Raw genomic sequence first — 18258 nt, 5'->3', positions numbered from 1 at the left:
TTTCACTATCAAGGGACAAACCGTTGAGCCCAAGGACCATGTCAAGATCTTAGGCATCCTCATGGACACGAAACTCAAGTACAAGGAACATATTGCGAGGGCAGCATCCAAGGGCCTGGAGGCCGTGATGGAGCTTCGACGACTTCGGGGTTTATCCCCAGCGACAGCGCGGCAGCTATTTACATCGACGGTGGCGCCGGTCGTGGACTACGCGTCCAATGTCTGGATGCACGCGTGCAAGGACAAGGCCATGGGGCCGATCAACCGCGTCCAAAGGGTAGGGGCGCAGGCGATTGTAGGAACATTCCTCACAGTCGCGACCAGTGTAGCAGAGGCGGAGGCCCACCTTGCCACTGTTCAACACCGTTTCTGGAGACGAGCCGTGAAGATGTGGACGGACATACATACCCTGCCAGAAACCAATCCTCTCCGCAGGAATACAGCACAGATCAAGAAATTCAGAAGATACCATCGTTCGTTGTACCAAGGAGCAGACGCGCTGAAGAACATCGAGATGGAAACACTGGAAACCATCAATCCGTTCACATTGGCACCATGGGAAGTACGCGTACAGGCTGGCGTTGAAGCAACTCCGCAGTCACCGACCGTACCAGGCGGGTTAGTGCAGATCGCAACCAGCAGTTCAGCACGGAACGAGCTGGTCGGATTTGGGGTGGCGATCGAGAGGCAGCCACCTCGGTATCGAAAAATGAAACTGAAGACCCTTTCCATCACATCGGGTGCAAGAGCAGAGCAAAATCCGTTCTCCGCAGAGCTAGCAGCGATGGCACATGCATTGAACATGGTAGTTAGACTGAAAGATTACAAATCTGCTTCTTTGATCGGCTGGCATGGGTGACATAGTGGAGCTGATGGGAATCACATCCTCACAAGCACTTTCTAGCTTGTCGATCCACAACGTAATTAAAGTATAGATGTCAGTACAGTGGAAATCCAGTAGGTCAAAGGGAAGAACTTATCAGGTGCCTCAAACCGAAGGCCTGCTCGGCTTCGCGTAAATAAGTGGTAGAATTGTAGAACAAATTGCTGGGGGAAGAGGACGTACTTATATAGACTTCTCGGCTCCTATCGCGTTCGTGCTCTATTAGGGAGCAAACGTTGGACACGACGCCTATCCTAAGTGAGGCCTGTTGCAACCCATGCCTTCGTTCTACCGCAACAATTTGCAGCGAAATTCTTGGTGCCATTTTAGATGCTCACCGAGAAAGACATGCTAGAGTCATCTTGAGAATGAGTGAAGTTGAGTCGGTTAAGAAACGTTGGCTCACTGTCAAATCTACGGTCTTCTATATCGACGCACTGGAAGCTATTCAGTCTTGGATTTCACCAAAGAGCACACATTTTCATGACTAAGGATCTTTTCCTGGCCTCGCTTGAGTGTCGGTCGTCTGAGCTGTGTGTGGTTCTGTCCGTGAGACTGCGGAAAGCGTCAGGCCACGGTCGCGCGCGCGCGAGTGCTTCGACCCATCAACCCGTTGATGCTTGGCCATTCTTGTTGACTGGAGTCAACTTTTGAACTTATGACCATTGTTGAGATACGTTGTTCTTTGAGTTCTTTTTCAATCCTCTAAATTTGACTCTATTTACTTTGGGGATTTCTGAGCTCTCCAACGAATGTGGGAAACGTGTTGTGATTGAATATATATCTCCTGGACCGTTCATCACCAGTGAGCCGCTGAATATGAGGTACACTTACCAACCATCAACACCGCGAGATTGATCACCATCACCATCATTGAACGAGTTGCTAACAGACCGCTGAAAAGCCTTTAGGTTCTAGTCAAAACTCGACTGCGTTGATTGACTTCGATGGCAATAGTGAGAGTGCGTACATAGCCAGCTATGTTTATATAGTTAGTCTATAAAAGTCTCCAAGGGTTGATGGAGGCGGTATTGCCCAGACCCTCGACTTTCTCTTACGGACAAACTGGATGCCCGAACAGCACGCCATACCAAGAAAAAGAAGGAGAACAGCAGCCCAGTAAATTGCCAATCCTTTGTAAAAAGGACGAGTCACAGGAAGCTTCTGGTCATGCACCAATGGCAAGTGAAACGACTCGGTTTTCAATGCTTTTTGCAAACCATTGCAGCTCTCTCCCTCGCAACAGGACGCAGAAACAAGATATACCTTGGTGATTGAACCTTTCCAAGCTACTTTAAAGGTGCTAGCAGACCTCGAACGCGACGATCCCCAGTTTGCATTTCCAGCAGCTCGACTTGTCGGGCTCTATCGACGCCTATGGGAGTTATGCGTGTCTAAGAACATTGATGGCTAGAAGCTAGAGCAGAAAAATCAAATACTGAAGGAGGGTGGCACATACCTGATTGAAGAGAGGGACGGTCTTCAGCTTCGCCACGCAGCCGTCTCGGCTGCGCTTTTTCGAACAGGCATTGAAATCATCTCGGGATTCATTAACTAGCGTACTCGATGACTGGAACCACCCTTGCAGACTCAACCTACAATGGACCCCGGACAATTCAAGAGGAGGTTGAGATGAGGGGGCTGCCTGTTCGGGGGCAATATGACCTATTTTGTCAACATAGAGATACTACAGTTGACTTTACAAATCGATCAAAATCAACGCTTGGAAAACATCTTCTATTCTTTAACATCGAGTATTCACGGTAAGAAGGGCTTCTTATGCCCAAAGATGAAAATGGACTATTGTCTCAACCCTAACAGCCACCAAATACCCCGATTCCTCAAACGCAGAAACCCCAGAAGACTCCCAGCACAAATCAACTCAGCGGCAAAAGAGACAGAGCCAGACTACCAAACACAGAGCAATAAGTTGCTGCTGTGCTTGAAGGGAAACAGCCGCGCCACCAATATGTGAATTATATTTAGGCAGATTACAGTAGTTTGCCCCGGACACATGGCCTGGTTCTTGCTTGTTTGACAAAGTGTAAAATTGCCTTGTAACCACGGCTTGCCTCACCATCGTTAACTCCTGGATCAGGAAGGCCCCGGAAAAATCTATCGGGTACCTCACACCATTGGGCATTTTGAGATGCCGTTTGGGCGGAATTTGGCGAGCAGCATATTTTCAGGGATTCAGTTTCGTTTCTGCGAGCATCGCCATCATCGATATAGTACATGCAAAAGTTGATCGAGCTTTGTGTTGCGCTTGGAAGCGCGGGGAGAGTCTGTGGTGGGTCTCCCCACTTAGATCCAAACATCGCCACTCTCGCTCTCGCCCGATAGAACGGGCACTCGCGTGAATTATCACTTAGGGGTATTGTGCAAGATAAACCTTATTTTTGTTTTACAACGAAGAAACAGCAACTAAATGACGTTCACAAACGTCTGGCTTCTTCAACAGCCTTACACAGTGCCATCGAATAACATAGCCTTATCCCGATGATTTGGAAACTGCTTACAATGAGTAAGGTGGGGGCTAGGTTGGCTTTTCCCCGGGGCCTGATATTGTATTGTTGGCACCTTATAGTCTCGAGAAAGTGTTCGTCTGTAATTCTCTGCTCGTCGTTGCCTAAAAACAAATGTTGTTGCCCATCTTTTCCGTGTTGGCTGGCAGGGCGGGTCTGGTTGACTGATGTGTCCGCTTGTGTTGGATCTTCTGTACTTATGGTATCGCCATGTCACCCTGATACGCACTACTCATGCAATAGTCTAACCCTAATGCATGAGTAGTGCGTATCAGGGTGACAGAACAATACCATCGGTACAGGGGATCCAACGTTTTTCAATCTATTACGTGCATCTTTCTCGGCTTTTCTGCGCTCGCGAGAGGTAGCGAACCTCAGCTGGATATTAACGCCCGATTTATTTTCTAGGTACGGCCCACGCAATTTCACGCGTCAACGATTAAGAGTACAGAACCGCGAGCATCCAAACGCTCTCAGCCGAGGCAACCGTCACCAGGTCAGTATTAGCTTCGACAAGAGGGAGGCATCTAATTGTGTTCTTTGCTTCGTACGACTCGTTCTTTGTCACAATTCCACGAGGAGTATGCTTCGGTTCAAGATAGAGCCAAGTGTGGGCTGTGAAGGGACCGCTGAAGAACATGTCCTATATACGGTCCTATATAATACTTTATCTAGACGGGTCTTCTATCGCTTAGCAGATACTTTTAAAAGGGGCATAGGTCCACCACGAACAGTCTCCATTCTCACTGTCGGCAGCTAGTTTGGAAATATATCCACATGCTCGAGCGGTAGCATACCTGGATATTGTGAATGCGTTGGCTCTGCTGTGATATGAGGCTAGTGTGACCAAGAACAAAGCTATACCATCGGAAATAGTTCTAGAGATAGTATACGAGGCATCGAGATGATTTTTAATCAACTCGATCTTCAGTGTTTCTTTCGGAGTAAATGCTTACCTGTGAGCCTTCGGCAGAAATAGTATATCGGCATAGCGTGGACATTGCTGAGTTCTATGGCCCTAGCAGGCCGTTTCAACACATCGAAGAGGTGATCAAATTCATCAAATTTATAGGGTTGCATAGAAACACTTGTCCACCAAGCCATTATTAGTGTGGAAACTAACTTGGCTAGCTTATTGAAGTCATAGATCCCCTACCAGGCAGGTCTTGGTGAGGTCGATTGCATTAAACCCGACTGAACAGCAATAGTGTGATCACGGCCCAAACCCTCTGAGAATGACTCAACCGAAGGGTTTTTGCCTTCGTTTGGGCCGGCAGTGACGTAGTTTGTCAGTCCGATTTGATCATCGTAGGCGTCCCTCTTCATCTTATCAAACCCGTAATCAAATGTTGGCCCACGGCCGCCACTTATATTGGCCGTGGAGCGCTCTTTTCCCGACTCACCACGTAGTCCGCGCGAAATCATGCCGGAATTTTCCGATTGATGACTAGATAAGATCGATCGGTGGACGAGTCGGGCAAGGGGAGCGAGATGGGGCAGACAGGCACAGACGACCGCGACCGATGGCTCAATGGTTGACCAGATAAACACGGGTCCCATCAGCCAAGTCACGTCGACGGCACCCATAAATATAGAAAGATAGTGGATTCGTACGATACTGGCGACACATACACTATGACAAATTAGATCGGCTCCGACCACGGATGACGCTTAGCAAGAACGAGGAGGGCACCCACAAGATCCCAACAGCCATGATACAACATATTGCTAGCTTTTTCCTCGCAGTCATTTGTAGCTTGATGATGCGCGGGAAAGGAATGACGAGAATGATGAAATCATTCAGCATATTAAGGATACCCGCTGCAAGAAAGAATTGGTTGATATTGATGCATTCTCCCTGAGTACCGCTGAATTGCGTCCAGAAGTAGGTCACCGGCTTGCAAGCATTGCCCATAGTCACCCAGATGATTATGGGATAAGAGAGTGTGAGAAACGTGCCGAATATAAGGGCCGCTCTCAAGGTCGCTTCCAAGGGGGAGAAGACTCGGCGATAGAAAAGTAGAATGGAGAGTCTGGTGCAAGTGCAAGAAGAAGCGTAGACGAACGTGTAAGAGAATAGGAACTGAATAGATGTTGGCTTAGCAGGATTGTAACGTGTTCGGGGGGAGGTGGCTAAACTGACTGTGTATAGGTGCATCAATTCTTCTAGCGTGACCGACCAGATGTGTTTCCCAGAACCAGTACCGCCGCCTAGATACACATTTGCGGAGTTAACAAAAAGGGTGCTCTTGCCTCACTAGGAAGTCGGTTTCTCACCTGCCACACTTAATCCAGTCGAGGCACCTATACAAATCTTCGAGCAGAATTTCCAGTCAGTGAATGCGGGGTTGAGACTGGCTCAGGGTGAACTCACTAGCGCCATGATGATTGCCCAGTCATCGGCCATCAAGGCATTCCGGAGCGCAATTCGAGCAGTGAAGCGTAGTATCACCGCCGCGGCAGCCAGACATAGCATGGCAATGACCACACCATTGTTGATAGAGACTTCGCTGGCAGTGAGGTCCACATCCGATGGAGCCGGCCCAAAGAGGGCACGAATTGCTGGATCCTCAGTCATAGCAAATTGTGCTTGTCAACCCTGCAGAGTATTTCACCAAACAGAAGAAGCGCGAGGTAGATTCAGGTCTTAAAGCTGACAGCCAAATGAAACGGGAGCTTCGGTAACTATCAACTTCCCCTGGAGCGCAGGAAGGCAACAAATCCTTAGACGGGCCTGAAAGAAGAAAAGTTGACAGCCACGTGAGGATGCGACCAGGATACTCTATATAGTTCCCAGACTAAGACTTTGACAGGCGACGGTGACAGCTCCGAAAACGTCGAACCCGGACTGCAAGGGCCTGTCTAGGCGAACAAAAAACCTGTATCCACGAAAAGGCAGGTGGACTTGCTGATGAAGGGCGGATAATGGAGCCTGTTGGGGACGCTAATTGTTTGTTGAGCAAATGATATTAGGATGTGCGACCCCAAGTGCAATAATAGTTATACGTGCGCTTAGCTCACGGGTTTTTTTGCCGTCCGGGCGTCCGGCCCGAGACGACAGGCCCACTTTATAACAGGTCCACTGAATGCTAGCTAAACCCAGCAAGATCGAAACTATCTGTTTGATGACTTGTTGAAAGGATCAAACAGACAATTACTATCCAACTGCTTAACGAAAGTATTTGAATCGAGAGTCTCTAGAGCCATTAATCGAAGCCAACGCGATCCTGTAACAGGAGTGAGTGGGGCAGCTGTCAGCACTAACTTGTGCCGAAATTGCGATATTCAACCTGGCATGGCACTAGTCACCCACTAAACATCATATTCTTTCAATAAGGTCTGGAATCGGAGGTCCCTTCCTAACAATCCCTATTATTCCTGTTGAACCCCTGGTCGAGGAATGTACCCTCAGTGGCAAATTCACTGCTTCTCTTGTACTTACGCTTCCAAGTTCCCCAAATCACCTAAACCAACATGAGTCCTAAAGTGACCAACCGACCGATTCCGGAGCTCACCGCTTTGGAGCGCATTGGGCCTAAGGGCTACCTTCGTTATGTCTTCCCCTTTCAGCTCCAGAAGGATTATGACTTGGGTGAAGTTGCTAGAGTCCTTCAAGCCGGATACCAAGGTCTCATCCAACGAATCCCAGAGGTCGCATGCGAGGCTGTTCCCGATACCAACTCGAAGCAAAAGGGTGTCTTGAAATTCCAGCTCCAGGAGAATGACGACGCGCAAATCATCGTGGTCAAGGACCTCCGTGATTCCCCTGGGCCCGACTACGAGGAGTTGAAATCGAAATTCTTCCCCGTCGCCTCTTTCAACGCCGACACCTTTTGCCGCCGTTCTGTTTGGCCCTCGGCCGGAGACCGACTGCCAATCTCTGCCGTTCAGGCCAATTTCATCTGCGGAGGAGTCATCTTGACGTGGTGCATCTTGCACATGGCTGGCGACGGTACATCGTTTTATACTTGGATGGAAGTCTGGGCGGAGGAGTGTCGTCGGGCAGCGGGGCTTAATATATCGGATGCGGTTCAGCTTCCAGAGGCCCTTTGGAAAGACCGTGAATCAGTAATGCGACCTTCCGGACACAATACAGGCAAGCTCGAAAACCATCCAGAATACACCCTTCTTCCGTCCACACCCCTGGGAGCACCACCGAAGATGGCATCCCCAAATCACCGTGGTCAGATCTTCTATTTCTCCCCGGAGTCTTTAGCAGCGTTGAAGGCAGATGCGTCTCCAACCAATGCCACCAAGCCATCTGACCATAAATGGATCTCGACCAACGATGCTCTCTCGGCTCTACTCTGGCGTACCGTCGTGGCAGTACAGTCACCTCTGGAGGCTCTAAAGGGCGATCCCATGTCCGTTTTCAACATCGCCATTGACGCGCGACAACGGACAGATCCTAATGTGCATCCGGCGACATTAGGATGTTTCTTAGGATATGTTGCGGTCTCGTTGCCTCTCCGCGAAATTCTGAGCACTCTGAACCTGGCCGATCTGGCCATTGAGATTCGCAAGGCGGTTCTGGGGGCCGATAAGCAGTTCACCGATGATGTGGTTACTCTGGTAGAGCAGCTTGAAGACGTTGACCGACTGGTCCCCACGGCTTTCCTGGACGTTCCCGGCTTCAACTGCGTGCTGAGCTCGTGGATTAACTTTAAGCTATATTCTTTGAAGTGGGGTCCCCTGCTGGGCAACAAGATCGAGGCTGTACGGGTGCCTCATGTTGGTTGCATTAACGGTCTTCAGGTTGTGCTTCCGGTACTACCGGACGGGGGATGGGAAATCCTGGTCGGCGTGGAAGAGAGTTGCTTGGACAGACTGCTGAAGGAGCCCTTATTCACCAAGTATGCTACTCCTCGGTAGATTTCATAATGGAACGGAGAAGCTATAGTGAAGGCCGAGTTGTGATATGAGGCTGGTGCAGATCAGGAACCTAACCTCACCGCCGGAAATCCCACAGTACATATTTATGCAAAGAACAGCCAACCTCCACTTCCGAATGGCTTCATGGGCTTAGCTGACCAATCAAAAGCCGATGGTTTAGAGAGAGGCCGACCGAGGTTGGTGCCTTAGGATGAGGGCTCCAATCTTCAACACACTTTAGAGCCTCAGGCAATGTAAACAAACCACAAGGACAGCGTGAGAATGTAGGGCTATCCAGATTTCATATCTGTTTATGATTGGACGGCCTCTTAAGAGTCGTTAATGACTTGTCCAAGATCTTCTTTCTAAGCAGCAAGCAAATCTTCGATGTGATCATCTGGTGGTAGTAATTTTTCCTAAGAATTGCCTTTTCAGATGATTCTTTCGAACATTTTGTTGTGAGACAGACATGAACGTCCGCCAGCCAATAAAAGCTTCATACCCCTTTAGACAGCCAAATGCGCACAGTTTCAACTTTTGATGCAAGAGAGCAGGCTACACTTGTTAAAACAACACATGGTGCCTGCTCTCTTATTCAACGACTCTTTTGTCACCTATTGCCTACCTGCCATGAATGAATTTGCCGTGTGCAATTACGAGGAACTGCCCTCATTCGGGGAGGATCTGGATAGGTTGGTGGGTTAGACAAAGCAAGGCTCCTCCTTCTCTATTAATAACGAGGCAATAGGTTGTGGCAAACAAGATTTGGCCTGTCTGCTGGGTTATCCTCCAATTGAATTCAAAGCAACCATATGAATAACTTATCGGTTCGCTTTCAATGCTGATCCTGTTTTTACTCCAGAAATTGCCGTCCCTCATGAGACTATTGTACGTCGCGTACTCAGCCAAATATGCGAGGAATATACTCGTGCGCAGATCTATCTGATAACTCACGGCTACGGCACCTAGATGAGCGCATCTCCAATTGGCTTACAGCACAAATAACGATCAATGGTGGACGACTGGAAACTTCAAACCGGATCATGCGGACTGGCCTGTAATATGAGAACCGAGAGCGCGTACTCGACATTGCAGAGTCAGCGAAGGGGAAAGACTTCAGAACCGTCTTATTATTGTCGAAGCCCTTTATGTCAATTTGTGGAGGGACTTACAAATAAATCGTTATCTATCGCCTTCAGTCTTCCGGTCAACGCAGCCGAAGATTGAAGTGTGCGCTTATCGTAAAGGAGGCCATTTGAGCAAGGCTTATTTGACAAAGGTACTCGAGACAGAGTATGCGGCCGCGACAAGCATTGCATTATGTTGGTCCCAGGGTGCTTATATGGTATTGGGTCACATCTTGCAATCATCCTGCCTTTCGTCCAGCTTTGAAGGAGAAATGCTGAAGTCCAGGCTACCATGCTATATTACGCTTGTTGCCATTTCAGTAAGCAATATATTTCAGCACACTGCGTGCCAGTGTGGTGATGTCGTATTCGGTGGAAATTCACGAGCTCGGCTGGATTCGTTGGAAGAGAGCACTGCAGGAAACACGGGAATATTAGCATGGTATTCTGACATAATCGATGATTTCATGTCTCATGATTAATGAGAAAGAGACAAACATAATCTGAAGCTTGAAGCGTGGTGCATCGATCGTAGCAAATACTTTACCGCCCCTGGGATACTGAGAAGTGTCGGCAATCCTCCATCTCGCGAGGGCCCTAAGGAAAAGACGGCCGGATGTGTTGTCTTTCAAAGAAGAATTCAGAGTTATACGATTCAACGTCGATTCACTTGATTGAAAGAAAATGTCCGAAAGTAAGAGACGGGGAAAAGTGCCCCGAGACGCTGAAGGGGGAAAGGCTCGCTTGTGCTCGGGCGAACTTTTCCGTTGGAATCCCTACGTGAGATTACCGCCATCTCCTACATCACCCCCTTCAATCGCCATTCATACTATCGAAAGGAGGCTACTGGGCAGTCTTTAGGAACAAACATTTCTGAGGCCTCTTTTGTTTACTTCAAATCTCTACAGACAAGGCGAGTCGGTTCTACATACCTGATTACACTCTTTCGGTCAGTAGTGTAGTTCAGAGGTATGAGTAGTGTTATTCAATCTAAAGGGAAAGATGAGGCTACATATACAACATGGAGCCATGTTGGTTTCCAATCAACTTGGTTGTCTGTATAGACATCTCGGACCTAATTTCGATGACAAAAGTGCCCAGGCAAACCCGGACGTGGCCTTTGCCTGGCAAAGTGGGCATCGGCTTTTGCAGCGCGCCTAGACGTACGGACTAGACGGTGCATTTCCCACCAAGCTACAGCCGGCATTACTACAAGCATTTGCGCAAGTGTCTTTTGAGTGGCATCGCTTCTTGGGTCTCGATGAAACACCGGCTTTCCCGCAGGTTCATCCGGTGTCCGGAACTACCACAGGACCCAGGCCGCCCTACCACGTACCAATTGAGAAAATACCCGACGTGTTATCAACGCCCTATCTGAAAAGCAAACGCCAAGATCGAGCTGATGATGGTCATACAAAGCACGCGAGGAAGATTCTGTGTCTTTAAGACACCCTTTGCCCTCCCTATTGCCCGACTTTCTAGAAATCTTGCCAGAATGGCGTGTCATACTATGCACCACACACCGTGGCTGCTATACTCGCCATAATATCTCAAGACACCTTCTGGAGAAGCTTGGACTGCCCACCCATTCAGGGTTTCTTTGTCACTTTGATACTTGCAACCTTCGCACAATCAGCATGGATATAATGCTTCAGCACTACAATCAAAAGCACCGGTGGTATGTCTCCCATCAAGGTCGCATGCCATGGCACCAGGCGTATTTTCAGCCCCTCTTCACTCTGTATCAGTTGGTGAGATAATTCATGGTGACACGTCAAGATAATGCTTGTAATTAGTGTGGATTTGATCTTACTGTAGCCCATATATGTTGTTTAGTGAATAGTATATCTCAGAATCCTGCCAGCGTTCCGAGTAGTCCCGTGCAAAACCCATGGTTCCTGCTACCGAAGAAAGCGCGATATTATTCATGAAGAGCGTTCTTCATAGGATGAATATAAGGTATTAACAAAATCAGAGAAAAAAGGATGGTCGTAAGTGAAAGACAGGGCCATACTTCAATATAAAGGAGAGGGAGAATAATCTGAAATGTAGGAGAATGGCGCAGACTGACTATGTAGCTAGTATCCGCAACTTATATATAAATCTAGTAGGATAGCTAAATAGAAAAGGGCTTTAGATTCGTAACCCCGAGCGCCTAAAGCGAGAGGAAAAAATTAGACTTAAGGCAATATCGCTTTTCAGAGAAGACGTTTTGTGCCGGTTTTTGCCTACTAGATATGTAGCACGCACGATATACCAGAATGAGGCAGGTACTGATAACTAAAACAACCGAAATGGTCAATCTTTCCTTAAGCTATCTCGTCAGCTGGGACCAAAATGCCTCCATATCACTGGATGTTTTGGTAAATTTGTTTCAAGTGGGGATTGAGTTGACTATGATGACAGGTTGAAGCAAGATGGAACCTCCTGAGTTTTGCGTGACTGTGGGAGGATTTCACGTATGCGTAGTTGATTGACAGGAATCACAGGATGAAGATACCTGTGATGAAGATGACGATGGTTCACTTGAAAAAGGAGCCCTACTTTTTTTTGGACCATTCAAGTCTACTATTCAGCATGAAGACAATCCCAGAGTTATATATACTATCCTCGATCCTCTAGTGCTGAGGTCCAAATTCCTTATGATGCCCACATAAGACTTTCAAGAGTACCCAAACCATGATAGAGTGAGGGGATATATCCAACAAGATATATATATATTTATTGTGTCCGGCAGTAGAGCCCGCTATTTTTTTGTCGATTATATATGAGTAGTATATTTAACTACCCTATTACCTCTTTCAAGGCTAATATAGAAAAAGCGGGGCTACCTAATCGTATATACCACTTTGGTATTACCTATTATAAACTGAGATATTGATATTTTATTTCCTTTTAAGGTAGGTTAAAGTTCACGGCGTAAGATACGCGTCACGTATCTATGCCTCCGCGCGGAGTCGTAGAGTTTATTAGACTTAGGGGCTTCGTACTATTAATTATTTTGATATATACTCGCCGAGCAATGTCTTTAAATAAAGGGTTGCCCTTAGCCTTCTACTCCCTTTCAACCGACTATCTTCTTTCTTCTCAGTCCTACAATCAATGGACGCTACTTTAGAACTCTTTCACTATAACTCCACCCATCGGGTCTGGATCTGTAAAAATTGTCAGTGGGCGGTGACTCCGACTCGTCTAGTCAGTCTCCTAGACAGAAAACATACACACCATCCATCGGCCAGAACTAGCGCGCAGTTGGCAGCTATATACGACGAAGTCATTAAGGCCCACATGTGGAATCCAGACGAAGAGCCATTCCAGATCACACCCCCAGACGCTCGCCCGATCCACGGGCTACCAGTCTATACTGGTTGCCGATGCCCAGAGGAGACCTGCACATATGTGGCTCGCCAGACTGACAGTGTCGGGGTCCACCGCCATATCAAACACGGCCCCTCCGGTAGGCGACGGGGGCGGCAACGCGAGACGGATTCTGCCAATCCGACGCTGCAGCCCATGAAATGCCAGCGACCTTTCACAGGTAGTACCTATAGTAGCTACTTCAAGGTATTGCCCCCCCGCGGGCGAGCGACGGACCCAACAAGCGCCAGAAATGAAGGAATCGGACTTCATCCAAGCCCAGGTTGACTTAGCGCTTCTCCGCTCAGACGGGATTGCGGAGGCCGAAGATGAGGTTGCACCAATAAAACGACGCGACTGAGGCCTCGCCATGGCTTGAGCTTACCCGGTGGCCTGAGGAAAAATGAAGCAATGGGTTCGTGATGAACAGAGTCAACAGCGACTGAGCCATGATTTGGAAGGCTTGACAAATAGAGTCTAATACTATAGAAACATTTAAGGAGATAAGAAAATCGGTGAAGCAATATATAAATCTCGCTAGCAAGAGTAAAAAGAGTGACGTCTTGAGTAACAAGTTGCTGGAATGACGCATCTCCCCATATCTATTGATAAAAAGCTACCGAGGTCTGTCTACCTATCTAAATACGCATAAACCTGTTCGAATATGGGACCCCATGAACAGCAACCAGCGACGATTATTGGCTGAAGTGTGTTGTCTCAGCGTCAGGGGGTGGACTCCCGAGTTCTTGGATGGAAAAAATCTATATATCAGGACGGGACACACTAGACGTCCACTAGATACACATCAGTCTGACGTTCGGACTCTCCCGTGCGGCTGAGGGTTTCCGAATCGTGTTCCAAGCCTTTAAATGCAGCCTCGTCTCTTCGTAAGACTTGCATCTCATCATTTCAAAACTCAAGTCTTTTCCATCGATTCACATTCACCGGGTTTCGCACGGTCGCAACTTGAGTCAGGAATACATAGCCCTAACTCACACCATCCACTTCCCCTACCATGAGTTACAAGACCAACTATGAGCTCTACGTGAGTACATTCTATACTTCTCTATATAACACAACATTATACTAATATTACTTGGAGTCTCGGGGTAGCATCGATAGCAGATGCTCACCACCACCCGATAAGCTTCTCGCACCATTGGCATCGCTCTACCCCCATGTCACAGCCCTACAGCCCCAATACGACCCCAGCAACTGCACCTTCACCGGTTATCACCGCACGGGATATTGGGCTGCAGCCTATACGACACAGCCTAACGACGAGCCTTTCATGTCCACGCGTCGCGGCAGTGGTAAGCATATGCCTCATTTATAATTTGGTCGCGTCCGCTCTAACAATACTCTAGATGGCCTTCCATGCCGATTTGTCTCTAAATTGCGCCGACTTCTCAACCGGGACAACTTAAAGTCCAGACGGGGTTCGCATGCCACTCCATGAACTGCATCTTTATTCTTTTTCTTCGATACCACGCACACGACTTGCGACTTATCCTTGTCTTTCACCTGCCATCTTATCCGAGGCCGTTCTCTTTGAATTTTTCAACGTTCCACATTGGGCCCTACCATCTGGGATCCTGATCGATCTTCATTTCTTTTGTCCATCTTTGACTTTGACTTTTACAAACGCATCTTCTTTTTCTTTTTTTTTGTTTCTGAAAAGCGAGCGAGGAGTTTCGGGCACATAGCAACACTTGATTTTAACTGTGTTCTTGAACATGGCATTGGCATTTCAAATACTCTTATGGTTATTTCTGATGTATATAAAGGAAGTCTGTTACATATGGCATGGAAACATGCATGGAGGATTAATACAAGACCAAATTTACCAACAAATACCACTTCACTTTACTTCACTACTCCATAAGACACCTACCTATAGTAAACACGTACTTTATATCTAGTAGCAGTGACGTCACCCTAACAAGGAAATGACATTAACCAAGCCAACGTCCTTGTCATTTCTATCTTTAACATGAAACAAAGCGCCGGGACCCTACCCAATCGGGTTTGTTTTCAACATCCAAGAAAGAAAACAAGGCACAAGGCAATGACGCAACAATACATACTTTTTCCGGATCCGGACGTCCGATCGGAATCTCTTCTTTGTTTCAGTCGTCCCAGCCCATCAGCATCCCATTAAGTTTTATCCCTGCATATTTTTTTTCGATAACTTGCTAATTCAATCAGCAAAAATCAATGTTATGTACAGCTCTCCCAGAAAACCCTCCCCCTCCAAAACCAACACCATGATACACTCACCGAACTCAAAAAGATTGATTGAAATTCGAATGCCAGCAATGTTCATGTTAATTCATTTGGCTACCCTATTCTAATAATGAGTATATAATATCAGGGGTTGTGGTCTTACGGCATGGCTAATTTTACCCAAGCCAATCGTTCGGCACCTCATCACATGCTTCTACACGTGGGTCTTGGGCGTATTGCTTGGTCATAGTCGAACCAGTAGATCTACTATCCCTATCGGATTGAGGCTGTATGCCAACTTCACCGAGTGATCAGAATGGGACTAGAAATTTTCGCTTACGAAATAGAATCTATAGTGATTGATACATTTATCCATGTGGGTGAAATGGCATGAAAATCTCCGTACTACGTCGGTGAGACATTGATAGACCTCGCCACGGGCCATGAGGCCCATGATTCGCACCGAGTTACTTCCCTTACTTCTCCCCTGCCTATGGGCGGGCCGTTGACTGTAGCCCTGTGGCACTTAATGGGCCCATGGGTCGCTTACTAATAAGCACTTGAGTCACATGAAATTCTATAATTGTATAATGTTTAGCCACGCAAGTATATGTATGTCCTATAGTATTACGTATTCAGGTTATTTGAGTAGAAGGATATACAATGGAGGTTCAGCTATAATCAAGCCTAGTAAAAGCAATGGACTATCGAGTCTAAGTGAAATTGAAAGTGTGATCCGAAATGCATAGAAATTGTGATGCGTCTGCATTGCGTCTAAATATGTATATGACCACAAAACATGCTGAACCTACAAAACCACTCACAATATGATGCCTACCAGTCGCATTAGTAAATTTATTATAACCACGACATATGGTTATACGGCATACTAGGATTCACCTTTATTATGACCAATTATCTGCTATACTAGTGGTTATTGGGGGTAGGTGACAAGTGATAGATTTCCAAAAGTTGAACCCCCTATTCAGGAAACTTACATAATCTGAGGGTGGCAAGGTCTAGACGTTGACCACCTTTTTCACCGCCCGACCATTCACCACCACGCTCACCACCACGCTCATCAACACACATCAACACACACATCAACACACACATCAACACACACATCAACACACACATCAACACTCACATCAACACTCACATCAACACTCACATCAACACTCACATCAACACTCACATCAACACTCACATCAACACTCACATCAACACTCACATCAACACTCACATCAACACTCACATCAACACTCACATCAGCACTCACATCAGCACTCACATCAACACTCACATCAACACTCACATCAACACTCACATCAACACTCACATCAACACTCACATCAACACTCACATCAACACTCACATCAACACTCACATCAGCACTCACATCAACACTCACATCAACACTCACATCAACACTCACATCAACACTCACATCAACACTCACATCAGCACTCACATCAACACTCACATCAACACTCACATCAACACTCACATCAACACTCACATCAACACTCACATCAACACTCACATCAACACTCACATCAACACTCACATCAACACTCACATCAACACTCACATCAACACTAACGGTTCAACACTACAAGCATTCCAAGACAACACTCATCTCTGTTTGCATACATCTGGATGAAAGATGCCAATTTCTATTGTAGCGAGGAAGCTATTGGATCACAAGTTACCAAGGGAAAGGAATGTGAAATACGTCATTTGATACTGAAGACGCTTCAGTTGTTAGTTTATGATTTTGGCTATTGAATTGGCAAAGATCTAACTAGGGCCCCTTCTATGTATCCAATGATGACCCTTCGGAACAATGAACAGACGATGAAGATGTTGCGCAGGACTTTGCTTCTCCGAATACTCTTGGAACACTCGAATACTGGTCCCTAGCACCACGAAGAGGCGCCTGCACGGGCTAGAGGCGCTTGTTGTCGCAGATGCCCCTGCGAGGCGCTTTGTTGACGCAGGGCCTAGGCTGCGGAGAACTTGGTAATGCAGCGGTCTCCTGCAGAGAACTTGTTAATGCAGCGGTCTCCTGCAGAGAACTTGGTAATGCAGCGGTCTCCTGCAGAGAACTTGTTAACGCAGCGGTCTCCTGCGGGTCTCACTTGTCATCACAGCGTCCCCCTGCGGAGTTCACTTGGTAACGCAGCGCCCCCCTGCGAGGTAGTCTTGTTGACGCAGCACCTCCCTGCGAGGATTGTTGTTGACGCAGACCTATCCTGCGGGGTAGTCTTGTTTTCGCAGCACCCCCCTGCGAGGCATATTGTTGACGCAGACCTATCCTGCGGGGTAGTCTTGTTGACGCAGCACCCCCCTGCGAGGCATATTGATGACGCAGACCTATCCTGCGAGGTAGTCTTGTTGACGCAGCACCTCCCTGCGAGGATTGTTGTTGACGCAGACCTATCCTGCGGGGTAGTCTTGTTTTCGCAGCACCCCCCTGCGAGGCATATTGATGACGCAGACCTATCCTGCGGGGTAGTCTTGTTGACGCAGCACCCCCCTGCGAGGCATATTGATGACGCAGACCTATCCTGCGAGGTAGTCTTGTTGACGCAGCACCTCCCTGCGAGAATTGTTGTTCACGCAGACCTATCCTGCGAAGCACCTTTTTTACACCCGCGGGGCTCGTGGCAGCGAGGGAGCGCAAGTCTTACATCACTGGGCTCGTGGCAGCGACAGCCGTGGTCACGGAGACTCTCAAGCCCGCAGGCAAGAGAGGGACACCATGACACATCGGTGTGTGAGGACCGAAGTCCTGAATTTTTTTGGGCTGGGAATCCGGCTCCTTTTATATTTTTTCGGCTACGTCTCTACCAAGGAACCAGTTGCGCGGATAGTAGCGAGAATCACTGTCTCGTTGATACGCGTTGAAGCTATGTAAACGACGTTGAAATGATTTTTCGAGACTTTGTGGCCTAAGAGTCAAGCCTCGACCTGGAATAATTCCTCTCAAAATTGTGCGTTGAGTGTGGCGAACCACTTTCATCGGCTGTTGAGAAGAAAGTAATGTCGCAAAAGTAAGATTCGTACCTATCATCGAATTTGCAATTAAATCGCTCAACGCGCTTGCACTCTACATCTCCCCGTTTTAACCACGGTCACCGTCTCTTTCATGAGGGTTGATATCGTTCAACAGATGCCGAAATAATGGGTTGGGACTTTGTGGCCGACGGAAACGCTGTGCTGTACACCTGCGGTTGGCCGGAGGACCCTTTGGTCTCACTGG

General features: G+C 47.6%; 4 protein-coding genes across 4 annotated transcripts; 3 read left to right on the top strand and 1 right to left on the bottom strand.

The window, feature by feature from the left end:
- Positions 1 to 4560: 4560 nt before the first annotated feature.
- Positions 4561 to 5986, bottom strand: N7489_004868 (uncharacterized protein; the record flags this gene model as incomplete). The annotated part of the gene is made up of 4 exons (XM_056710620.1): positions 4561 to 5041; positions 5106 to 5619; positions 5686 to 5722; positions 5783 to 5986. 4 exons carry the CDS (start codon positions 5984 to 5986, stop codon positions 4561 to 4563), a joined length of 1236 nt encoding a protein of 411 aa, XP_056569041.1.
- Positions 5987 to 6882: 896 nt separating this feature from the next.
- N7489_004867 (uncharacterized protein) lies at positions 6883 to 8280 on the top strand (the record flags this gene model as incomplete). Its single annotated transcript, XM_056710619.1, has 1 exon — positions 6883 to 8280. One exon carries the CDS (start codon positions 6883 to 6885, stop codon positions 8278 to 8280), a length of 1398 nt encoding a protein of 465 aa, XP_056569040.1.
- Positions 8281 to 12695: 4415 nt separating this feature from the next.
- N7489_004866 (uncharacterized protein) lies at positions 12696 to 13125 on the top strand (the record flags this gene model as incomplete). Its single annotated transcript, XM_056710618.1, is given in 2 exon segments — positions 12696 to 12945; positions 12962 to 13125. The coding sequence occupies 2 exon segments, from the start codon at positions 12696 to 12698 to the stop codon at positions 13123 to 13125; spliced, it is 414 nt and encodes a 137-aa protein (XP_056569039.1).
- A 654-nt stretch (positions 13126 to 13779) lies between these two features.
- N7489_004865 (uncharacterized protein) lies at positions 13780 to 14223 on the top strand (the record flags this gene model as incomplete). Its single annotated transcript, XM_056710617.1, has 3 exons — positions 13780 to 13809; positions 13867 to 14077; positions 14132 to 14223. 3 exons carry the CDS (start codon positions 13780 to 13782, stop codon positions 14221 to 14223), a joined length of 333 nt encoding a protein of 110 aa, XP_056569038.1.
- Between the last annotated feature and the right edge of the window lie 4035 nt (positions 14224 to 18258).

The sequence above is a fragment of the Penicillium chrysogenum genome (genome assembly GCF_028827035.1).
Source record: "Penicillium chrysogenum strain IBT 35668 chromosome Unknown utg000002l_segment0_segment0, whole genome shotgun sequence".
In the NCBI taxonomy this organism is placed as follows: Eukaryota; Fungi; Ascomycota; class Eurotiomycetes; order Eurotiales; family Aspergillaceae; genus Penicillium; species Penicillium chrysogenum.
The sequence above is the reverse complement of the archived record's forward strand: the minus strand, read 5'-3'. Positions and strand labels throughout refer to the sequence as shown.